At 41.4% G+C, this 26,226-nt stretch overlaps 1 protein-coding gene across 4 annotated transcripts in view; it reads left to right on the forward strand.

Moving 5' to 3' along the window:
* Positions 1-26,226, forward strand: part of arap2 (ArfGAP with RhoGAP domain, ankyrin repeat and PH domain 2) — a 125,604-nt gene that overhangs the window by 70,393 nt on the left and 28,985 nt on the right. For all 4 annotated transcript variants that reach the window (XM_027287736.1, XM_027287735.1, XM_027287734.1 and 1 more), the window contains 4 exons: positions 9,177-9,302; positions 17,671-17,815; positions 23,429-23,531; positions 24,109-24,307. In XM_027287736.1, the coding sequence (XP_027143537.1) occupies positions 9,177-9,302; positions 17,671-17,815; positions 23,429-23,531; positions 24,109-24,307 (573 nt within the window). The remainder of the gene's footprint in view (positions 1-9,176; positions 9,303-17,670; positions 17,816-23,428; positions 23,532-24,108; positions 24,308-26,226) is intronic.

Raw genomic sequence — 26,226 nt, forward strand, 5'->3', positions numbered from 1 at the left:
GGGGTGGGGACTTCATTTTTACATAATGTATGCGCTGCATCTGTGCACACTCACCGGCACCGAGCCTGTTAGGGTCTTTCTAATTGCTAGCATGGGTCACCTGGTCGCCATGGTGATGGCCATTACTTGGAGGTGTGCTAGGAGACACACATCCAGACGGACAGATGGATACACATGAATGTGTGTGGTATTGTCCGGCTGTGGAAAAGTGTATGTGCTCATTATGTGTCTGGGCTTCCTCATTAACAAACGGACAACTGTGGAGCTAACCAGACACTTCCTGTAGAGATGGATGTCAAACTAAACTGACCAACTACTGCAGGCAAGAAGAACCCAGGTCAGGGAGGTTACCAAGAACCCAAATGCCACTCTGACAGATTTACACTGTTTCTTGGCTGCAATGGAGATCTTGCCTCAGGGACAAGAGTCAGTGCAGCACTTTGTAAGCTGAGACTGTATGGCAGAGTGGCCACCAGGAAGCTTCTCCTGAATATGACACAAGATGTTAACCCAGGGTCTTGTTTACATGAAATCTTTATATGTATGAAACTGACAACTTGCAACCACAGTCACTTTTTTTTTTCCAGAGTCTGAAATATCAGCCCAGTATCCCGAGGAGCTGCTCACCACATCCTGTTTGACAACTGTGCAACACATGAACCCAGTTTAATGCCAACGCCAGTGCAGGAAGGAATGAAGCTGCCCAGGTTTAAGCGTTATTTACCATAACTGCTGTCTTCAGCTGTATACGGTATAATGATAGCACTGCCTGTTGATAACAGCTCACATCTAAATGAGAGTTGTCGTGGCTTTTGTTCAGAACGGGTCACTGTCATATCATGAAGTAGCCCGTCAAAAATACTGAAAGTACTAAAAACACAGAAGTATTCAGAGTTACTGTAACTGGCTGCCAACCACACGGCGCCATGGCAACATATATGCATATATGGGAAGAAATTGTAGAAATAAATCTTTGTCGTCATTGGACACAATCTGATTTTCGCCGCCTTAATCGTCTAATACAGTAAAAGTGTTCTCTCTAAGCAAGTACAGTAGTATAATACCCGGCTCATAGTTTACAAACAGGGTTTATTATCCTCGTGACATATTTCTGAACAAAAGCCAACAATAAATCGATCCTAGCAGCAAGTATTATCTGTGTAGCAGTGTATCATAGACCTGTCCAAAAACTATTAAAATGTCAGTGGATCTTTTCCTGTATTAAGGGTTGGACTAGTTTACTGCTGGTTTTTCATGTGAACTAAAAAGTAGAATACCACCCTGCGCTTTCTTTAAACATAACTACAATCTTTCCCTGACCTTGACCATGCTGTGATTGTCCTGTGCAGATATTGTAGCAATAAATAATTATAGGACGACGGCAGCGTTCTGCTTGGTTGTGTAATATCCACCTCACATGAGGTTTAAAGACGAAAATAGCCAAACCTCCCGTGGAAGCTTTGTATTACCATGCACAGCCATGAAGTACATTTGTACAGTACGTTATGATGCATGATAATGTACAACGATCCCAAAAGTACAAAAGAAGTAATGTACAGCATAATAAAACATGTGTTCTTCTGCTAACAGTATGCACATATTTAGTCAAGAGCCCATAACATTATACGAAAGCACAGATCTGTAAATATTCTGTGAAACCTCGGCAAAGAAATGGACTATTATGGTGTGCTGAAAAGATTAAGGCTCCACACAAACACGCTGTCCAAATTCCCTATTTGACATTTTCCAAACTGCCGGACACATTGTCACATCACACAAAGCTGTGGAAATATGGAGTCTGCATTGTCTTTGTCACATGCTGCCCCCAGAGTTTTCAGAGAGAGAGAGAGAAAACAAAAAACAAGAAGAAGAACAAGAAGACTTGTGAAATTTTTGATTAAACAAAAATTGAACTTTTTCAGTCGTTGTGCACAGTGTTATGTCTGGCAGAAACCGGGAACAATTCAATACCCGGTTGACACCGTCCCTACTGTGTGATGTGTTGTTGACAGTGGGAAGATAGAGGGAAGAATAAAAAGAGGCCACATAGCAGCCAACATCGAGGACAAAACAGAGTTCAGAGTTGTTTCTGGAAGCTTTAGAGACCTCAGGCCGGGGTTAACAACAAGACGACGGCTGCAAACATGTGGGGGTAACCGAAGTACACGTGTCTGCTGTCGTGGCGTTATGCGCTTAGTATTTCTGCTTTTATTTTAACCTACAACAAGGGTGCACTCCGAGGCCTTCGTTCAGCCAGCACATGCGTGGCGCTCTAAACTCTTATTGAATGAAACGACCAAAAACATCAAATTCATTATCCCCCTAGTGAGAGATGGGGATAAGCCAGCAATAAACATTTGTCAGACACGCGGAACAATCCGCACTTGTAACAACTAAAGTCTAAATTGGAGTATCTTTTTTCTTTGTGTGGAGAAAACCTCGCCGCTGCATCACTTCACAGTGTGAATCGCGTTCCCAGTTTGCAAAGAAAATATAAATAGGAAAAAAAAAAACACCATCTCCCCTGAATATAGCGTATCAAAACAAAGCTGTCAGCCCGCTTCTCCCAGAACCTCTCCAACCGTCCACAGCGGCTCATTTGTAGCCCCAGCGTATGGACATCCACTCGTGGCAGAGGCACAACCACTTCATTAGCTCCCTTCTCTCTCCGCGTATGAGTGCATGCACGTGGGCCTCGACGGACCCTCGTTGTCTCCCGCCCACACCTGCTCGCCCCCAAAGCACCCGGGGATAACGTCGGAGCATGTTCATTTACATCTCCCCATACTAGATTGCATTAAAAATAATAAAAAAAGAAGCCAGTGGCAGCTCTCGGAGGCAGTGTCTCCTCGCATTTTCGAAACCCCCAAGGGCAGCTTCAATGATGGATCTATCCCTCGTAGTCAAAGGCTTCCACTGCGGTGGTTTTTGTATATTTTTAGGTCCCTTCTTCATTTGTTATATTCAGTATATTCCCATATGTTATACTCAAGAGGCTAAATAGGCCACATGAATAAAAATTAAACTTTCAAACATTTGTATATAGTATAAGATCCTCTTTAAAGTTTTGTTTGGACCCTAGTATATTTTCCTTGGTGTCAAATTGCGGTAAATAGACTGGCTTTTTTTTTGGCACTGGTTATGCTAAATTTAAAAAAAAGAAAAGAACATACACTGCCAAAGTCAAATCTTCTTCAACTTAATCTATCTTGGCACCGCTCATGTCTAACCAAGCTGTCACCAGTGTCTGTCCTGTCACTTGCCAGTGTGAATATGGTGATGGATATGACACCGGACACCAAATTCTGTACTTTGATCTGTGTTGAATGCTAATTTACAGCCATAGCGCATAAGGAAGCACAGTCTGGAAGTTGTGGGTTTGATATTGTCCCCAGTAATCAACGTCTTCACTAAATTGGAAGTCATTTTCGCATCAGCTGAATAAGTTTTAGAAATCGCCTCATGTGTCAATATCCAAAACCTTTCTGGCTGATTTAGCAGGTTTAGAGAGCTGATGGTGTTGCCAGTGTTGCTGTAACATCTGTGGACTAAATGGACCTCACAGAGGACCGGTTTTGGCGCACGAGGACAGTTTATCCACACACAAAAAAGAAGTTTCAGTGCTTGAACTTGTCACTCTGTGCCGGTGCCTCTCTGGTCTCCGTCTGGCTGCAAAGATGAGCTGGTAATTGGTTCTTAAACACTGCAGGTGTGTAACATTAACAACCGAGCGCCACCTGCCACTTAGCCTCGCTAACAATACACCGACACAGGCGAATAGACTTGTTTATCCAAAGTATATACACCTATCAGACGTGAGGATCTTCAGAAACTGTTGGATTCCCAACATGTTGCTTCGTGTATCTGAACTCTAATATCTTTTTCATGGTGAATGTGTTGGCAAACAGTGGTTAAGCAGCATTAGTCACTCTACTTCTAGCACTGCTTTGGTCCACCAACCCCTCAAGAACATATCTGTGCTTTTAAAGCTAATAACAGATCCATGTTGCGGTTGAAAATGAGGCGAGCGTTGGAACAAAAACAGTAAAGTCGCGTGCTTGAAAACCAAAACAACGAGCTGAAAGGTGCTAAAACGCACAGTGGAGCTAAGAGGATAATTCTCTGTGAGTTTGTCATTGAATCAATTTTAATGTAAAAAGTTAATGTTAAAATATTAAGTGTATTGCTACTATACTATACTATAGTATACTAGTATCCAGCTCTATGTACAGTTCCATACTGTGGCGCCTCCCAGTGATGGTAGCAACACAAAAACTCGAAGCAAACAGTGCCATTTATTTATTTATTCCCTGGGATTGTCATACTTTTCCACAAACAAGAACTTTAGGCCATTAGACACTATTTGTAAGATGCTAAACTCATAAATATTCTACAAATTGTGGCTTTAAGGTTGCGATTTTGATTTCTGCCCCGAACAACTCGTGTGTGTGTGTCTTACAGCGAGGCAGTAAAACCCCTGCCAGCTCTTTCACTGTAAATCTCCGGATAAAAGCGTCAGCTAATCCCTAAACTGTAAACAGAACAATGTAAACATGTAAATTGTGTTTTATGGCGGCGCTTCACTCCACCCAAGAGGCCACTGTACGGTAAAAACCAAACTAAACAGCGATGCCTCTCGCTGTTGACATCATCCCGCTTCTTCTTAAATGACACACCATGGATTTGGAGGCAAAGAAGTTTTATTGTTGCCACCCCTAGCATCCTTGACGCCTCGAATCTCCGAATCTCGCGGCACATTAAAAATTTATCCGGCAGGCTTTCTGTGTGGATAATAAAAAGATGAACACACACACACTTAGACACAAACACTAAATCAGAGTCCCCGTTTCATCTGGGGTCTCCAATCCCGCCCTGTTGTTTGCAATATCGCAAGGCACTGCCAGTTTCTTCAGCGCTCGTTTGACGTTGTTTATGCTTTTAAGCGATGCACACGCTGTACAGTCGACTGTTAGAAGGTCAGGAGGTCACGAGCAGCCGCAGAGAGTTTTTAAAGTTTCTTTTAATTAAAGCGTTTTTTTTTTTTTCCCCTCTGGTGAAGAGTCTGCATGTGGATGGTTTTAATTTTGAAGAGAGAGCTTTTGGCAAAAAAGTGTTTGTGTATATGCGTGTGTCCTTTGGCTCAACGGCTCAATAAATAAATAACTTTCTTTCCTCTAATCATAGGAATGATTGTGTGTGTTTTGTTTTTGAGCACTTGTAAATTGACTCTTCTCGTTTTGTTTGAATCTCGAGCCGACTCGTGCACGTTATCGACGCCCGCCGTGCATATGTTAGTCGGTTTTGTGTTATCTTTTCGTGTGTGCGTGCGCGTGGTCGCCTCTGATTTACCCCACTGTCCACTGCTTGTCGGGGACCGCTTTGTGGACGTTGCCGTGGGCGACCAGATGGCTAATTGAGCACTCTGTCATGTCACCTCCCTTCACTGGGGACTGAGCCAATCAGCACAGGCCAGACTTCTCAACTGCCGCCCCCACAGACATCACAGTCCCATCTTAACAGAGTCCAGCTTTTAGGGGCCCAGAGGGACTGTTTCGAAGGCTCACAGAGAGGAGAGCCTTGTTACAACTGATACAGCATCAAGCCACTGGCTTATTTACATTCTCTCAACCTGAGTAGTGGAAATGTGTGTGTGTGTGTGTGTGTGTTCGACTCACTTCCCTGCAGTTTGCTGATTAAATTCTGTCACATTGCATGTATTTATGACGCCGCTATTGGCAGACACATTCTCCGCGTAAGATTCAAAGCTAGATTACAGATGTCGCTAACTAAACTGACCCCGCTCGTGATTGTGGCTCTGCATCCTTGGCATCACATCAAAAATATATTGCACTTGTTAGAAATGACTACAGTGCATTAAAACGCCTGTATCATGCCAGATATGACGTTGTCTATTTGATTGGTACCAGCAAGACCGAGGCTTGTTTCTTCGTTTATAAGAAGCATGTTCGGGGGGGGGGGGATCCATCGTCACTTTGTTATTTAATCACAAAACCTCATTGATCAAGATCTGTTTTACAAGGTAGACCTGAGAGCCAATTACATTAACTACATCACAAGATGACAGTTGAGTCACACAAAGCATTTGAGACACACTTGTTAAAATATTCACAAGTTTTAAAGATATCAGTAAGTAGTTCAGAGGAACGAGCTTCTTTAACTTTAATTAATTTAGTAGCTTTTTTTTTTCCAGTACTAAGGTGCAAAATACTAAAAATCTGTTTTCTTCAGAGGAACTTTTATAGCCAACCTACACAGATTTAAATGAGCTCACTCCATGTGAAACAAAACAAGTTCCTCAAATACAAAATTTAAAACACAATTTTGATGTAACAAGAAAAACTACACCTGGGAAAAGAATCTTGCCCCAGTACAGCTGTGATTTAGTGTTGGGCTAGTGCGGCAACCTCCGTAACTATTAAATGAAACCAATGTGGAAGTGCCGAAAACTGCAGTTCCTCAAACGTCCACTTGAAGCTGGCTACAGAATGAGTCAGTCTCCATAAATCCCCATGTTAAAATGTCCAACTTCACAGCAGAAATAAACATGTTTACAGCCTGGTACAAAAAACTGTTTTGGTCTCTATAGATAATTTCCCCATTCATGACAACTGTACTGAGGCTGAATTTTTATATAACTCACCTGTTCAAATTATATTAAGGCTTAAAGTTATGCATAATTAACAGCGTGATCGCTTTGATTGACAAGTGAGTGCTGTTACAGATAATTTGTTTGAGCAATCAGGCGTTATTTGGCCTGCCTCAGATCCGCAGATGATCCGAGCCTTTGCTGAATTTTTAGATTAGTCGGGAGGCAGAAGATGGTGACGTCATTGCCACCACACTCTGAGGTTGAAAACGACTCTTCAAAAACCTGTGGGCGACGTCACACACTGTCTGTTATTTATACTGACTTTGGAAGCCTCAGGTGGCGCAGAAACTAACCTTTTGCCTGAATTTATTTAACCATCAAGTGTACATTTAAAACCATTTTTGTCATTAATATAAGTCAGCTGTAAACATTAAGAAGTCAACTGACAGAATAAGTACGCATTGGCTAGCTACCGCTGATAAAAGGTGGCAAAGGCAGGACTGCCAGCATGGGGACGTCCAGAGCCACCAGCCAACAGTTCTCTTCAGAAACGTGTGGGTGACGTCACAGACATGATATTCATTCTTGATACTGTCAGTGTCAGCACAACGGCTTCTCCAAGAGATATTAAAGGGTTAGACACAGTAAAAAATATAGAGATATAACAGTCTGTCTCATGTATTGTCAGTTCTTTACTATTAGGTATTTAAATTCAGAGAGACATTGAGATTTGAACCCACGTTCTTAGATGATTTAAATGTTATTCATAATGGGCTTTATGTTCTTGTCATAATCATCCGTAAAAACATTTCATTTAGGAGCTTACATGTTATGTAGAAAATCCATTTGACTTCATTTCTTGGAATAATACTGTATGTTTCTGTATTCATAGTGTTTCACTGTAATTTAGATTAATAATGTGCATATGAACAGAATTAATTGGTTTGACACAATCCACACATTTCAAAGAAGCTGTCTGGTTAAATTAACTGATTGTTTTTCTCCGTGGCCCTGAGATGAGGCGCCGGTGGTGCAGTGGTGTCAGTAAAGGGTGGAAATGTCGCCTCAATTAAAAGTGGTTTCAATTAAAGTTATTTTACCTTGCCTGATGAGAGAGCTGGAGGTAGCGAAGATAAAATCTGTAAGATATTGCCAAGGCCCCGGCAGAAAATTGAACCTCAGAATTGAAGCTAATTGAATTTGAGAACGATAAGGTTGAATGTGGGGAGCTCTTAAAAGCTAGCAAGAAAAGATGAGGAGAGGGAGTTTAGAAGAAAAGCAGAGGGGGAAAATGAGGGAGGAAGGCTTTTTTTTTTTTTCATTTAAATGGACAAAGATGAAGAGAGGACGGAGCGTAAAACTCGTTTTTAACAGATACAGTACATGAAGGCTTGTGCTTCGAAACGCTCTCAGAACATCTTATCTTTGACATTGCAAGAGAACGACCATGTGACGTCAAAACCCATGACTAAATAAGCAGCTGTTTGTATAATCGTGTTTTATGCTGTTAAGGGGGGAGAAATAGATTCTAGTGTGGAGCTTCATCGAGGGGAAATCCTGTCCACGTGGAGGTCAGAGCTCAGGTTCATCATGAAGCTGGTAGAGGTTTACAAAAACCGCAGTTCCTTGAACGTCCACTTGAGGCTGGGTACAGAACGAGTCAATTTCCATAAGTCCCCATGTTAAAATGTCCAGCTGTCATTGCGTTTCAGTTGGTGGCAGTCAACTTTAGCAATCCCATTGGCTGTAGAGTGTGACAATCTGCCAATAAAAGCGTCAACCTCCCATTTTCTTTCTCTACATTGGTTCTCTAAATGATGGAAATCCGTCGTAGCAAGGGAGAACTTTAATCCATGTTCTTGTGTATTTTCCGTATATACGAGCGGGATATAAGGCTCGATTCACATCTGGGATAAATTTTTTCTATTTGCGGTATTATATGACACTGGTATGGGGAGAATGATTGACATATTGACAGATCATATCTAGTTAATGTAAGCTGTTGCTGCAGTAATACAGCCATTATAGCGTGTCCCCACAGAGTCTGTGGCATTGCACGTGATTTAACGGATTTGCTACCATGGCTGATGATTTAATATTCCCAGTGGAATCTCACCATTAGGATATAAAGCTGTTTGCATTATAATTTTTGTTTTTTTATATATTATATTTTTAATTTTGTTTTCCAAATGAGTGATTCTGAGCAAATGTAAGCTTGTGTAAGATTTTTGTCTATGCATGAATAATAATAAGTGGAGTACAGACATCAAACTGATTATTTAGCTTAAATTTGACACTCATTCATATTGTGGTGTTATTATGAAATATTAACCAGGCCTACGACAACATAAGCTGTCTATATAGACCTTTATTTTAGAAGCCGTCCTCCAAAATGACACATAGTTTTCGTTGCTAGGATTCACTGGAGGTCAAGTAGGGTAAAAATTATATTTTTTGCAACTGAGCGATCAGATTGGTGCACTGCCACCATTTCATTTCTCATTGGGGAAAACCATTTCCCTGTTCATCAACTGTGTCTTCCCCCCCTTCCTCCTCCTCCTTGTAGATTTCCCCAGACTGGAGCAGTGGTCAGAGAACACTTCCCTCTCTGACGCTTCCCTCTTCATGGATGGCTTCCTCTACATCTCCTCGGGCTCTGCTAAGACAACGCTGGACCGCCGCGGAAGAGATGGTGAGTGTAAATGCCATTTTGCAAAACCTCCGGCAAGGCCAATCAATCCATCAATCCATTTGTAAGCAATTTAAACTATGTGTTTGTCAGAGGTCTACTCCAGTTAAGCGCTGATCGATCAATCAGTGTCAGTCTGTCAGCTGTCGAGCTGCCAATCGTTTAATCCGTACACCAAACAGTCCAGTCAAAACGATCAATGGATCTGTCTTTCAAATGTGTTCTGTGTCGGCCTGCTGGGAATACTTGTCAGACAGAAGTATGTTCACGGATGACCCAGCAGTGAATACTCCATGGAAGTACAGGGTAAATTAGGGCCATGTTACAAACATTTAAATAAAACGAAATAAAAGAATTTAATCTTCTCTAATTCTACCGGAGAGGTGCTACATTCAAAACTTCCGAATTCTCCCTCCTTTGTCTTCCAAGGCAGTTTAAAACTTTAAATCAGGCTCCATTTCACACCCAAACTCTTCAACTGCTGCTGCTGCTGCTCCGCAATGGTCCCAGTTCTCCAAACAGCTGGAGCGTTTCCTGGGCCCATGGGTAATTAGGAGAAGGAGCCAGCTTTGGATGCTGCCCCTGGGGAAGGGGGGTTATTGAGGAGTTGGGGGAATAAGATGGAGAATGGGGGTGATGGTGGAGAAATAGGGGGAAAGAAGGTGTCTTGACAGCTTGCAGCTACCTGCCACTTGAATGAGTTGGAACTCCTGTGTATCGAGCAAGACATCCATCTCCATTTCCATCACCCCACACATGCTCTGCTCTCATTGGTGGTTGTACATGCTGGCTAATGAACAGGGCTGAGGTCTGGGGAAATTGCCCCTTAGTGGAGATTGAGGAAAATTCCTACCAGGGTCTCTTGAAATCCTCATTATTTGTACAAATGGAATTCATTTTCATTTAATTTGGAATAGATAATCCCAATGTGTTGCAGTTTGGGACTTTATTTCATCATTGTTGGCCATCTTTTCTGGTAGTTATGATAATTTTCTACTTACCAATGTACTGCTAAGATCTTAGAAACATGGTGACCTCACTACAACAAGGTCTGTAAAAAAACCCCCCCAAAAAAACAGATGATCACACAGATTAGAAATAAGATTTACCTGATTATCTAAACCACTTTATGTGAAGGTTAGTGAAAAGAGAGTGTTCTTGAAATGTTCCAAATAAATCCTTGAAAAACTTCACAATTCAACTCTTGATTTCCAAAACAAATCAATTTAAAGCTGACTTCATATTTTTTGGCCACTTGGGGGCAGCAGAAACAAGCTTTAAATTCAACATTGACATGTTATCACCTTATAATGTTGGACCTTACGACCAATATGCACTGTGATTTACCTCTTTTATTTCCCACTTCTTTGAGAAGTATCTTGTTCGTTAGCTGCTAAATGCTCCTCTATATTCAAAAGCTAGTTGCTAACTTTGGCAGTATAGTTTTGGTCAGTACAACCAAAACAATGAGCTGAAAAACACTAAAATGAGGTGAACTGATGTTGGGTAATAATAATCAGAATTAGCGATTATAGTATTTTAACCATTGATGATTAATATTAGAGCAGCTTTAGGTAGGTAAGTGTCTTTTTCGCGTGATTGCAGAAAAGTGAATGTCCGTTTAAAAGCCGTTTGGTTTGGCAACGTGTGATCCGTTGTTCCACTTACTGCTCGAGATGGAGTAACACTACAAGTTTTTGTCGAGGTCCATTTTAGTCACTGTTGTGCAGTCTGTACCACTTATAGGCACTATTCCAGAGTTGTCTCCTGTCAGATAAGTGCTTGTAATATTTTCGGCCAATAAATACCTTGTTATTTCATCTATTATAGAGAGCGGTACCGAGTTTGGCTTTTGTGCTTTAATGGTGCTTTAACTGCAGCTGCGGCTGTTGAAAAATTCAAGGGGGGTTGGGTTTAAAACTCTATACGTACCAACTTCTTCAATCACGAGTAAGCGCTGTCAGGACTTTGTGAGCATGGATGAGGTATTTTTGAATGTACTCCAGGATGCCTTTCGCTCCCAGGCTAATGGTTTGATGGTCTATAGATACACCAAAGTTCTTAATAATTCATAGGTTGTGCTGAGGGCTTAATAAAAGCACTCCGCCACAGCATCTTAAGCCTTTTTTTTTGGTCTGGAGACAACTCCAATAGGCTTTCATGCTTCAACCAATGGGAGCTTAATTCAGAGTACGACATAAATTAATTTGGCAAGCAATTTTGGTAATGGCTTTGACAGAGGTGGCGTGGGGGCTCATTGTGCCAGTCCACCATAATGAAATGAAAAACTGTGCTTGCTTAGCATTTAGCAAAAAAGAAGTGAGACGCTGCCGGGAATATAGATTAGGGTTAGAAAAACAGTACGCCTTGTTTATTTTGTTTTTGTGCCGATATCAAGGTTTAACTGGTTTATCCTCCAGCATGGCTCCACTTTATTAGCTGTTTGCTCCAGATGAGGTTTACGCAGTTGATTCTAGAGTAAATGAAGCCCCCCCCCCCAACCTGTGTGGTCTGAAGAGTGACTCATGCCACTTCCACATTAAAAAGTGTGTGCATGCTTTTTGGTGCTTGTGAGAGTCTTGGGATGAAAAGAGAGACCATTAATGTCTGAAACGGTGAGTGGCAGCCGGAAATCGGCACCCCTAATTTCTGATTAGTTTTGTCTTTTCCTCATCAGATGCACTCTGGTATAAATGTAACTTACAACTGCCAGAAAGAAAGAGAGAGAGAGAAAGAAAGAGGAGGCGGTGTGAGGAGAGAAGAGAGAGTCTTAAGTTTACAGTTTTAGTGAGGACACAAATCTCCAAAAGTCCATATGAACATTCAATTACTTACATCTACAAAGCTGGAGACAAGTTTTTGATAATAAACCACATCTTCTTTGTGGTTTTGTTTCTTTTTTAAAAAAGGATGTTAAATGATGAATTTCTAAGCACAGTCACATTTATGTTTTTCTGTTTTATATTTTATGAGGAGCACACAAAGTCTATTTAAACAATTTATCTTAATCTAATGTGATTTTTGGGAATATCTTTGCTCATATTATTGTGCCTCTGCTTGCCTAAATGAGTAAGTACCACTGTTGCTTAGGCCAGAAATACATGGCAGATAGTGTTTTTTCTTTCTTTATCTTATGCCATATCTATCCATTCCTCCCTGTAATGAAGTGGGCTGTAATTCTGGCACAGACAGATCGTTCAGATCCCTTCAGTTTCTCGATTTCCATTTTCAGCCCCCTGACAAGCTGTCCAGCAGATGTCTTCATCACAGATATTTTAGTCTGATGGTGAGATAGGCAGGAGATTGGCGGAAAAGGGGGGAGAGGTGGGAGAGTGAGGGAGGGAGGGAAAAGGGTGATTTAGTGTGAAGGGGCATGGCCTGCTTTTTTTTTTTCAATGTATACCGAAATGGTGAGGTGACGATGGGTAAATCTGGAGGAGTGCGGTTACAAAATCAAGCTTCAGACACAATCAGAGTCAAAACATTTGAGTAAATATGTTATTCATTTACTTGGTCCATTGAGTCAACGAACAATAAGACGGCTTAATTGCCGTATTGATGACGTGATTAGTCTAATCAACCTGCTCGTCTCGTGTGCTTGGAGCATTTAGCGAATTTTACAAATTGCCAAAGTGAGAGAAGAGTTGATACAAAAAAAAAAAGAGAGATTCCACATCTAGTCTAGAAAATACTATGTAGGGAGCGCTCTTGGCGTACAAGCTAATTGGCCCAATTTAGCTGGTGGAGCCATGTACCACGGTTGGCTTCCGCTAGCGTTGTCTCTGGCGGCTGGTTGAGGACTCCCGTGGAGAACGGCTGGGCCGCGGGGCCATTGCTGTGTATGGGGAACAGCTGGCAATGGACGCAGCTGCTTGATTGTAAATCAAGCACTATTGTTCCCCCCATTGCGCTGGTGCTTGTGCAGAAGCTAGTGGTATCCCACCCGCTAAGGAAATGCTGAACCACAAACAAAGAAGCCAGTGATGTGCAGGTTTTTGATAAAGAAAGTTTCCTGGTGGAATATCTTGAGGGGATCCAAAGACATTCACTGCTGTGTTAGGAATTCCAACATAGCTGAATAATAGTTACATTCGACTGAGTAAAACCCATTGCAGCTATTCCACATTTACTCTGCAGTCATTATGGTAGGGTAATGGCAGCCACACCACTGGAAGTGTTATATCTTGGGTTATATCGGAACAACTTTCTGTCTGGTCTGATTTATTCTTTTACTTCTAGGCCTCCATGAAAATGTCTAATTCCTGTCATCATAGCCTCTTCTATCTTCGTCTCAGGCTACTGAATCTCCTATATTCGTTCACAATTCAAACCCAGAAGAGATAACTGTATCTGAAATTACATTTGTCAAACATTTGTAGTCTCCCAACACCTTTTGGCACCGCTTTAATCCCTATACTTTCCGAACTCCTGTTTCCCCAGCATACTAAGACCTTATGTGAGTATCTGTTCCTCTGGGTTTGCTGGCCATTATTAGGATAATACTTCAGAAACTGTTTGGTCGAGTAGTGAACCCATTCATGTGTCTAAACTGTCTGGACCCAGGATCCCGTAGCAATTTGCTTCTGAGATTCACAGTGGGATTTTTAATGCTTTCTCCTTGGACTTGAGAGGAAATTAAAAACATTTTTTTCTCTGGCGGAGATAAAAGATTTTGTCAGACGTTGTCTGTTCAAGGAGATAGACGCCACATGTGCCAATATCAAAATGAGATCTATTAATATTTCTGACGTATTAGGACATTTGAATCCCCTCATTTACATACTTCAAGTCCTATACCCTTTGGGATTTTACATGACCTTGACCAGAGGTTCAAAGCCGTTTTGAACCCTCGAAATGAAGTAGTGTCTCTTGCGACTCCTTGTCACTGGATGTCTACTCCATGTTCAATCAAAGACTGATTCTTTTTAAATCTTTTTGAATCCTGAAGAGGCCTAAAGAAGTAGAATTGTCCAGTATTAATCATCTAGTACATTTGTGTAGCAGAAATGTTTTTTTTTTTTCATCTTGGGTATTTGGGATTTTTACTGCACGACTCCAACTTTAGGAAGTACTGGTTTGCGGTGGTAGTTTCCAACACTTTAAGGTTAAGTACTGGTTTGCGGTGGTAGTTTCCAACACTTTAAGGTTAAAGACCCATTTAAGTACTTGCAATCCCTTGTCACAAATTTAATCTGTTAATGGGCTTTGACCCTTGTAAACCAAGAAAACAAGATTATGAGTCTGTTTAGAAAGAAAACCAAACTTCGATAGATAAACCAACGTATTGGACAAATTAAAAATTTCAGTTGCATACTGTAATGCTACATCCAACATTTGTCAAATCATTAAACTTAAAAACCACCAACACCATCCTGCTGGTGCGTCTAGAGGGAAAACAAAACAGTTGTGACCATTCATCTCATAGATATTTCACTGAATGTTGAACACTACAAAAAAAAAGTAGATCTCCAAAGTCATTAGGGTTCATCTTCTGGTCACCGTGTACTGAACAGCTGTACCAGATTTCAAGGCCAATCCATCGAATAGTTGAGATATTTCACAAAAGAACAAAATGTCAATCTGACGGTGCCAGAGAAAGTCAAGGGATCACCAAAGTTAGGTGGTTCTATCCTCTGGGGATTATGAATGTCTGCACAAAATGTCTGATAGTTGAGATCCATCCAGTCAACCAAGCTGCTAGATTGGCAAAAAAAAAAAAATGCGTGTGTTGCCAGGGATTGAACCATTACCCTGGACAAGACCTGTTTGTTTCAACCATGCATAACCTAAACTCCGCAACCCCAGGACCCATTAGAAAGCAAAATGTCTCGATAATCAGTGGCATCACAGCTTTCTGGCACTTTATGATAGCAATTGACTTCTGTTAGGAAGTAATTGTGCCTCTTAAAAGATTGTTTGAAGGTTGGTACAAATGAAACCATTGAGTTATTATCCTGTTAGAGGAGGGACAGAAGGGAGGGAAGGCAAATTTACAGGAAAATATAGCACAAAACAAGAACTTAACTACTCTCCGGTGGGAAATGATGGACATGACATTTTCTGCAAAACCTTAGCAATCCAGGGACACATTTGCAACAGAAGTGAAGTGCATTACGATCTTTTCTGTCACCAAGACAACAGTGCGTCCTGTCAGATAGATTGGATTGGTAATGACTTTAAATACCAGAGTCAGCCACTCGCTCTTTCTCTCTCTCCCGCACACACACACTAAGACTTCCACACATACAAAACTGCTGCCGGTTTCAGATAGAGATGATGATTCTTCAGTTCCTTGTACTGTTTTCTTTTCTTTTTTTTTCTCTCTTGAAGCAAAGTGGGGTCAGAAGAACAGCATTTTTTTTATTTTTTAAATGCCACAGCAGGCAACAAGATATTAGTCGTTTTGCAGTTTTTTAAAGCTGTGTGCAGAATCGCGTCCGAATTGTTTTTTTTTTTATTCGAGACGGAAAAGACAAAGGAAAAAGTCAGAGAGAGCCATACAGAGAGGCAGTGCAGGGGTGAATAGAGCACAACTGACATCCTCCTTTCCTATGCTTATCACATCCTTTTTCTTTTAACAGCCAGTTGTAGACACTTCCTTTTTTTTTTATTGGAACTATATCTGTTCCTTCAGAAACATCACACACAGTTGGCAGAGGAATGCACAATTAGCATATTCATGAGATGGATACAGTGGAAACTTTGGAGTCGCGAGCGACAGGGGGTGCAGAGGGGTGCTGTTTGTGTACGTGTGCGTGTGTGTGTGCGTGTGTTTGTTGCGGAACAAAAAAGCAGATGGCACGGCGACTTTGAAAATCCAAAATTAGGTATGTTTTCATGAACTTCATGCTCATTGGCTATGTAAATCGCACAGTCAGACAATCATGAAAGACAATGCTGTATGTTTTCCAGCTTCTCCACCGAGATCACGCTTGTTGATTGAAATCTGCTCGGCACTCGGGGTCGTCTTAACTCTTCCACTTCTGTGCGCGTGCCCTCACATGCAGTATGCTTGACTCGGTTGTCCTCCAGTGGACAGAAAAATGAGTCACCTGTCTGCAATCCTAAAGTTCAAACTAAATCGGCAGGTTTTCAGCAGCGAGGTGCCAAATCTTCTTTTGTTGATTTGGAAATAAAGGCCACCGTCTGCTTGGCTGTCTTTAGACTGTGCTTTTACTCATTACAGTATGGATGTTCTGGTCTCTCCATCTTTGTTTTTTTTGGATGTTGATTCTGGAAAGATGTCAGTGTGAAATCTCGACTTGAACTGGTTTGGCTTTGGACAAAAAACAACTTGGTTTCTGAGCCTTAAGAAGAAGAAAAGTGAGGGTCTATGACACTGTCGCACCTCCACATGCGTCTTATCTCTGAACTTGGTCATGTTGTCTCAGCTTGTGGAGAGTCATTAGCTGTATTAAATAGTATTGGAGTGGTGCTAATTGTTCACAAACCAATCACTAACATAGCAACGCTCTAATTAATTTTTCTGACTCAACAAACAATAGCCAATTTGTTCAATTTTATCAGTATGCAAATTCATGGCTCTACAGTAGTAATCCAATAGAGGCACCAAACATATTGGAGGATTCTGGGTACATACGGAAAGCAGCTATAAATTGTCTTAAATTAGCAACAGATCAGTTTACAAAATGTTTCCACAATATTCCATATTTCTTATAGAGACTGGACACATGCTGAAGCCTAACTACATGCTGCTTAAAACAGGACTATGTAACTTGAAGTTGAACCAGATCCAACTTTAGGAAAAAAAAAAACACAGCCCGCCAATTAGACACTCAGATCGGTCCAAACCTCTCCACATTCAGACTATCCAGGTGGATTCATGGACTAAACTCTAAACTCTGTTCTGGCTTTGTTTATTTCATGTATCCAGTTTCTAAATCTGAGTCTGGCTCACAGTATACGCCGCAAAGACGTATAATTTGCTTTATGTCCGATGGTTTGAGAAAGAGAGAGCGAGCAGTGGTTGAGTGACATAAATACTGAATGAGAGCGAGCGAGCAAGTTATTTCTTGATTATTTCACCATTAAGTTAATCACAAATAGACCCCCAGTAGACTCACACACCACCGGGAAGCCCGGCAGCAATTCGCCATGGCGCCTTATCTTGTCTGAATGCACCTGGTTCGGTAGGACCATTAGCTTTTGGAGGCTAACGTAAGCAAAGAGTAGGTTCTACATTTTAGAACATTTGAATGGTCCAAGTGTTTAAATCTGATGTTTGAGACCAAAACTTGGAAAAAGAAGTACTTTGGTCTCTTTTTGTTCTATTAAAGTTAAAATAAAAACATTTAAAAGCTTCATTTTTGACTGTTTAAATACACTAAAGGATCATATGTTTCTATTTCAGACATGTCCCGTCGTTGGTGTACTTTGGAGGGTGGCTTCCTGAGTTACTATGAGAGCGAGCGAAGCCCATCAGCCATCGGCCGGGTGGACGTCACCGAGGTGGTTAGCCTGGTTGTAAGCAACACAGAGACCATGACTGGAGCTGGGTATGAACACAAACACTAACACTACATCTACTACACTGATCTCCAGTGGAAAAAAAACTAAATCTAGTGCACGCTTTTGAAGAAAGATCAGAGAAACTCGTGGCTTTGTAGACGTTTGTTTGATTTCATGGAGATGATTTTGAAACTGTTTTCTTTACACAGGCCTTAAAGGATCCTAAACCTTAAAAATAAACACGAATATTGCATATAGAACATCTTATGTTAATCCAGATTTGGTCATTTACATATGATTCAAACTTTGCAGCAGTTCATCCAGGTTATAGGGCTTTCATTACAGCTGTCACACACACATATACATGTACGCAAATAGCACTTTTGAATGCTTCATTTGCATCCTCTCCGCTAAATCATAATTTATACGTGATTGTTCAATCTGCTTTAAGGACACACGCACTCGAGCACCTTTTTAATGATTTATTTCTGCGCACGCGATTCATATTTTACAGAGCTCCAGTCTGGTTAAACATAAATACACACACATACACACACACGCGCGCGTGTAAACACAGACTTCTGCATAGTTTCTCTCCCTTGTCATATGGCTCATTAGCATAATCTTAACTTGAGCATTATTCAATTTAACAGAACCCATCAGGGCTTTATGAGTGCTATATTTTCACTGTTTACTTTGGCGGGGGACGCGGGGCGATCGGCGCGGCTTTAACTGCCCTCCCTTCTCCACTCACGTCTCTCAGATTATGATTCCGTTAAACAAAAGTTGTTCCGGCGGCAAACTTTTCTTTATTTCTTCTGGAAGTGTCGCAAAAAAAAACAAAAAAAAACACACACACACACACAAAAGAGGAAACAGATGCCTCGATCCTTTCTTTCTCATCCTCCCTCTCCGCTCACATTGGGTCGTACTGTTTGTGTGTGTGTGTGTGTGTGTGGAGTCTGATAATGGCTTATGATTAAAGCGCGAGCCAGGTCCTTAATGACAGCAGCAGATGTTATGAAGAGGGAACAATGCTTTTTATTTGTAAATGTTATTTATACAGCCATTAGAAACACATCTGGACAGCTAAAACTATGACCTTTATAATGAGTCGGACACATGCAAACAGTCGTGACAGGTTACAGCGATAACGGCGGTTGTGCACAGACTCCACAAAGCAACAGTGACATGCGCCATTTTTAGCTTCGCGCATACATCCCAGTTACAGGTCACGGCTTCGCCCCCGGAAAGGCTATTATTCCTCCGTCTCTAACGCTCATAATGGCTGTGCGTTTCACTAGATTAAACTCTGCCTGGCTTCCCTCTCGCTTCTGCAACTTTCCAGCGTTCCCCTCAGCGTGCCGAGGGACGCCTCACCTCTTGACTGTCTGGCGCTCATGAATATTAACGTATGCAGATGACACACTCCCACCAGCAGCCTATCGCCGCGCTACAGGAGGCCGTAGGTGTCGCTTCCATTAAACACAGCATTTGGGTAATTTCACCGTGGCAGAGGACGCCGTGAATTATAGCGCGGCCCCCGACGCATACGCTAAAGTTTGTATGAATATTACAAACCCACTCCTAAGGAATTAATGCAAAGGGAGTGTGTTGGCTGGTGATAAGTTTTCTGGTTTTCTAGGGACTTTTTTTTTTTTTGACTCATCCGCCTGTTTCGACAAAAGTCGATTCTGACCTTCAAATCCGACTGAAAACCTCGGAGACAAACCTCTCTGCTCTTTTCCTGTTTCGTCTTCCATATCGCTCTCGCCGTCACTCTCTTTCTCAGTCTGAGAGTTTTTAAAGACTTTTAGGAGAGCTTAGTCGCTAACTTTGTCAGTGAGACGGGTTATTTATATGAGGGCTGGGGAATTAAGACTATCAGAGCACACAAAGGCGTAAAAGAGTAAAAGTAAAGAGGTACAGAAATGCGTTGCAGGTGACAGTATGAGTGCAGCTTTGTCAGACTGGAGCACAGAAAGTACTAGAGCACACTCAAAACAGGCACATGACCTTTTGTACTCTAATTAAATTGAACATTTAAAGTAATGCTTTTTTTATCTTGTAATTTTCCAGACTCAGAATAATTAACTGATTTGTCTCGATCAGCATCAGATCTGCTGAGGTTATATATTTGCTCATGTATACAATGTTAGAATGAATTAAAGATAATATATACAGAACTGTAGAAAATGACTAAACTGCTTTATTTTTTAAATAATAACATAAAATAAACAGCATGTTGCACAAAGTGTTTTAAGTTCCTCAAAAACACAAACACACACACACGTAAGGCAGAAATCTTTAATCAGTTCACAGAATATTAAGCAGCAACTATTTTGATAATAGAAAAAGTCATTTTAGAAGCAAAATCGGATTTGCTACCTGTCAATCAAAGCGGCCACGCCATTAATTACACATAACTTTAAGCCTTGATATAATTTGAACAGGTGAGTTGTATATAAATTCAGCCTCAGTACAGTTGTCATGAACGGGGAAATTAGCTACAGAGACCAAAACTGTTTTTTGTACCAGGCTGTAAACATGTTTATTTCTGCTGTGAAGTTGGACATTTTAACATGGGGACTTATGGAGACTGACTCACTTCTGGAGCCAGCCTCAAGTGGACGTTTGAGGAACTGCAGTTTTTGGATTCATTATAGCCGAACACATGCGGCAGGCATGCATTTTGTTCACCACATTTCCTGTGTCACTGTTACTTCAGGCTATGAGAACAGATGTAACACACTTGTGACGCTGTTTCATAACAGCTTTCTGCAGCAGTCATCGTATATTAAGTCAGGGAGGGAAAGAAATCTTGTAAAGACAAAATCCCTGCTGAATAAATCAAATGTCTCAGCCATGTATGTACATATCCACGTTCATTATATCTTTACTTGTGTGTGTAAGACAGTCAGGCTGTGGCCGAAATACTTGAACTAAAAGTGAAACTAAAGACTAAACAAGTCTGTTTTCACACAGTGAACCCGACTTAATGTTTCATTTCATGTGCATTGTCTGTTTTATTGTCCTGTTTTGAGGTGCATCACTTAATGATCTGCCTTTTTATTTAATAACCAGTCCATTATATTTAATTAGCCACACTAACGTCCTTTTGGCACGTTCATTAAAATGTGCGTCACCGAGATGCTTTTGAGATGTTGTGGCAGTTCGTCTCTCACACGTCGTCTTGATCTACGTCTTTTTAGTGGTTTGTCACTTTGTATGAGCGATCACACCGGAGATTAATGAAGTTATCAGATCTGAAGTTCAAGGTTTGTTCAAAACAACACGTGCGTCCAATAATGTGCTTCATGGCTGCTGAGAAAGGGGGAAAAAAAAAAGATATTTATTACATTAATTAGCTCGGTTCAGTGTTGAAGTAAAAATCTGATCTCTGCCACTTGCATACAACAACCTGGTGTCTTGTATAAAAACATAAAAAGAGAGAGCAGGAGTGTAAACTTGGATAAAATATGAAGCAGCAGCTAAAATACATAAAGCATCTCATACATGAGAGACACAAACCGTTTAAAATTGCCAACACATACGTTACAGGAACGTCTCTCTCCCCTCCCCAGCTGCCTCCTCCCTCTGGGACACTCATAATGCAAGCGTTCATCTCTTCCATCCTTATGATAGCATTCATCCAGCGCATCGGCGTACCCCTCTCGCTCCCTCTGGGACCCTCTCTAACAAGCGCCTGCACACCTGCCGGCGAAGAGGGAGGAGTAAGCGGCGAGGCGGCGGCGGCGAGGTCACGCGGGGTCACACAAACACCCATGTCTCGCCTGTTCCCCTGACACACAAGAGAAGAGAGCGAGTCAGCACCGCCTTGACCCCCCGCACGACACACCACCTTAAACACCCATCGCTCCGGCATTTAGAGCCTCCGATGGAAGAAGGAGCTACCACTTGGCAGTGCGTGTCCAAACCATTAAGATAGTGATACTCTAACCTCTGCAGCTCCACTGAGAGAGCGAGACAGACGGAGAGACCAGATGAAAGGAGAGAGACCAACAAAGATTAATAGCTGCCTTTTTGCTACAGACAGCAAGTGCATGTGTGAAGGTTTATATATTCTGCCGTTTTTGTTCAGATGCATACATGAGAGAGCGAATGTTCTTTATTGACTGACACAGAAACACATTCATAAAAGCCTCAAGGTTAAATTTGAATATCTGAACAGCAATACATTATAACATGCTATGAGCAAAGCTTCTCCATATGAATGAAAATAGTTTATATCAGAAATGTCAGGCACAGTTCAGACAGAAGGGTTAGACTTTTATCCATTGTGATTGTCTAAAGCAAAAACTTAATTTACATCATGGTCAGCAAAGCTATAGTAATCATGGCCAACAAGCGTGTTTTTATCATTTGGTTTCATTTATTTCGTGGAAACTCGATGAAAGCGTGATGAGTCAAAGCACAGCTTAATGACCACGAGGCACACAGAGAGCTTTTGAAACAAGTAAATACGACTTACCACAGATAATATGCCAATGCACAATATCTGAAGGTTGGAACAGTGGTGGGGACTGTGATGTATGATATGTACTGTATCTGCAGTGTGTCTAAAGTTATAAAATGAAATTCGAATTGCTGCTGCATTCATGTGTGTGTTGCATTTTACTGCTGTGGATGTTTAAAGGTAATTCTAACTACATTGATGGGTGACTTAATCAACAGCGATGCATCATATTCTTTAAGATAATCATATGTTTGTGACTTGTTTCCAGCTTTCTGGCACTAATCCAAGAGGATTTTAAATAGTTTAAGGAGAAGGAGCGTTGTGTATTCAAAGGTTATATATATATACGAAACAGCCACCAGGCTCCTTTGACAAAATCAGTCATTTCAACTCGCAGATAATCATGAAACACACTTCAGACTAGACAGTCTTAATTCCCCGGGTTATGTGTGAACATAAATACAAAATAGGCTGCGGTGGCGGCCACGTAAGCGTGTGCTCTTTAAAGTATGTTTCCTCAAGTGGTTGTTTTTGCCACTAACTGACTGGATTGTTATTTAAATTCTCTGACACCATTATGGATCTTCCTATATAGATAGGACTCTTGTTAGAAGTAAGAGCCCTTTTTGCTTAACCAGAAACAGTTATATCGATCTTACTCGCCAACAGACTCCATTGACAAAAACTGTAATTTCACAGTGCAGATCATCCTCATAATTGTAACCTCAATCAAACGTAACAGAACTCTTTCCCTGTTTTCCAACAATCGCCAACGCTGCTTTGGTCAACATAAATCCTTAATGTAACAGTGTTGACAAGAAAACGTCCCTAAAGTCAGAGGGACGTCATTACACCAATGTGTCTTTATATAGCAAATAGTTGTTTGTTTCTATGATGTTGTTTTAAATCTTGTGTATTTAAAAGGTTTAGTACTCGAGTAAATGTACATTCCACCCCTGGTGTACGCAGTATATACACAGCATATGTCACATTCCATTTATTTTTGCGAGTTGATCTTTGGTATGACAGCCAAAGTAAAAGTTTTCGTCTTGTTTTTAAGTGAAAATGCAAATGAACACAGATTCTGGATGTTTCTGTGCCCGTTTCCCGCGTCTGTATCTTTGCGAGTATATATTTTTTTACAATTCGAGATTTCTAATAGTGAGCTGTGTGTCCCTGGCAGGGCTGTGTTTACCGTGGAGCTGTACCTGCAGACAGAGCGAGTACTGATTGTTGGAGCCGAAACACAGGAAACACAGCATGACTGGATCCAGGCGCTAACAAAGGTGACACACTTTGCATACAGCACATACGCACAAAATAAAAACTCCTTTTATAAGTTTGTTTTTCACTTCAAGTTATGAAGAAGAAGCTGCACGAATGTCACGGAACTACAGCACGACTACGTACTTTTTCCATTCGCCCTGCGACACTTCCACACATTGTCCTCAATCAGTGAGAGAAGTCATCACGCGTTGACCTTGTAATAACACCCTACATAAATATGTCCCCTATTGTCATTTGTATCCCTTTAATCCCAGGCCAACCCGGTCATAGATAGTGGGAGGTATAGCTGCATCGGTCCATATGTCCCTCCATCTGTACCACCAGCCTTCCACACCTCCATATTTCAGTTTGAATCTTAGAACAATGGCCAAAGAGAGCCATGCGAGCGAGAGGGGAACAGAAGCTGAGCAAAGGTTTATCCCTACAAGAAGTTGCCTGCACCTGTTTTTGTTTTTTTTTGTTTTGTTCTTTTGAGGTGACTCGCCACGGCGAAAGGAAAGTTTTAAATGTGAAAGTTCCTAATTCGCGAGCCTCGTTCTTCTCTCCCTGCCTTTTGTTTTTCCACGTGACTCGCAGTGCTTCGTTCCGCCTAAAGTCGAGGGACTGGTGCAGAGAGACTGCGAGCTGATTGGCAGACTGCACTACAAAGAAGGCCATGACCTGTACCACTGGAGGATGGGCTGGTTTATGCTGGAAGGCTCTTCCCTGCACTTCAGCTCAGGAGAAGAGGAGGGAGAGGAGGAAGTCCTTCAACTCAAACAGCTGCAGGAGCTCAGTAAGAATAATTATTTTTCCATTTCTCGCCAAGAAAGTTAACCTCAAACTTACTGTCTTATAAGACAGTCTCGTCTTTCAGTGCGTTTTTGGGATAATCTGTTTCTTTTAGAAAGACTAAACCTGTTTCCCCAAGATACTTTTCATCCAACGATAACACAGTCCTCGTCCTCGAAGCTGTTTTCTCTCCGTAAAAGTGAAACATGAAACACTTCCATTAAAACATGACATAAATTCCCACTTTTGTGCAACGTGACTCTCCTGTCAAGCTTTTTGGAAGTGGACAAAATGATTTCCTCTGGCTTGTTTGTGTCTTTTCTCTTCATCACGACAATGCGTGACTGAGGTAATTCTTGGCCGCTTTGACATGTGATTCTGTTACAAGACATCAAGAGAATGTTTTTTTTTTTGACTCACAACACAGATTACATGAGCCATCAGAAAGGGCTTCCTGCAAGCTTTCAGGGCTAACTAACTCTACAAAAAACACTATAAAAAGATATGAAGAAGCTTAGCCTAGCAACATTTAACCAACACTCTGTTGTTATGAATACTTAAATCTCTTGTCCTTGAGTCTGTGTAGTACAGTTTCAGTTTTTCAGTCGACAGATGAACTCGTGTGTGTGATCAAGGCGGTGTTGTGCGAAAGAAGACAAGAGGGTTAGAAAGGTATAAGGTAAAGGTAAAAGTTTCAATTCTAGAACTACACCATCAATAAAGATACATTTAAATGATTTATAAGCAAAGCGAAAGATTGTGAGTGTCAACTCTTAAAATATGGGAGAGACGCCTCATGCACAAGGCCACGGAGAAGCTTTCATCTTCTGCTGTTGGGTCTATTGGCGTGGGTTGATCATCCAGTGGGAAAAGTGAGATGAAGATCCATGTTCAAGATGAGGTGAGTGGACAGATGAATTAGTAGCTCACTTAACTGAGTGTGTTCAAGGTGGTGTTGTGATGCAGAATACGAGAGTGAAAGAGAGACGAGAGGGTTCGGAGATTATTGATAGAAATGTCAGAAGTGACACGGTTGAGGTGCGATCCTGCTCCTGAAACTCTGCTTCAAGCTTCAATTGACCTGCAAGGACGAAACTATCAACTGGATACGTTAAAACATATGAACAAAACGAAAGATTGTGAACTCTTGGCTTGGATGATGGGAAGCGGGGCTTCAAGCCACAGAGGAGTTCTCATCTTCTGTCGTTGGGTCTATTGGCGTGGGTCAATGGAAACTTTGAACGCGGTCGTCCTGATTTCATCCGAATAATTAATCGTCCAATGGGAAAAGTGACATACGAAGTCGATGTTCAGGATGAGGTGAGTGGACGGGTGAATTAGTAGCTCACTTTCCTGAGTGTGCTTGAGTCGTTTCGGTGTTGTGTGTTTTCGGGGCTGGACGGAATACGAGAGCGAAAGAGTGTTAGGAGGGTATTTATAGGAATGTCGGAGGTGGCACGGTTGAGGTGTGGTCGAAAAAGCTTCAGTACATTTAGCTCAGTTCATTTCACACAGTTTACATAAGCAAACAGTCTCTTTGCTGGGGTTTTAAATATGCAATAAATCTGTTTTTAAAATCTCAGAGCTTAAAGTGACCATATGTGTTTATGGTTGAGGGTGTTAGTGGTCAACTGCAGTAAGTCAGTGATGACTTTCCAGAGATTTCTGTCTTTTTAAAATTCACTCTAACCATTTTGATATACTGAGTAATTTACAAAAAGCTACCAATCCATGACAACCTCCCACTTCTTGCATTTAAATCTACTTAAGGATGTCACAGGATGCACGCAGGCAGCTAGTGTCAGAAGACATTTCAGCTTCTCACACCATTACACAGATCTCTGCTCTAATTGGCCAGCTTAGTCTTCCATAATAAAAATCATCCTTTGGGGGGGTTGACTGAAGTAGAGTGGGAAGATGCTC

Source organism: Larimichthys crocea, chromosome XIV (assembly GCF_000972845.2).
Source record: "Larimichthys crocea isolate SSNF chromosome XIV, L_crocea_2.0, whole genome shotgun sequence".
Classification (NCBI taxonomy): domain Eukaryota; kingdom Metazoa; phylum Chordata; class Actinopteri; family Sciaenidae; genus Larimichthys; species Larimichthys crocea.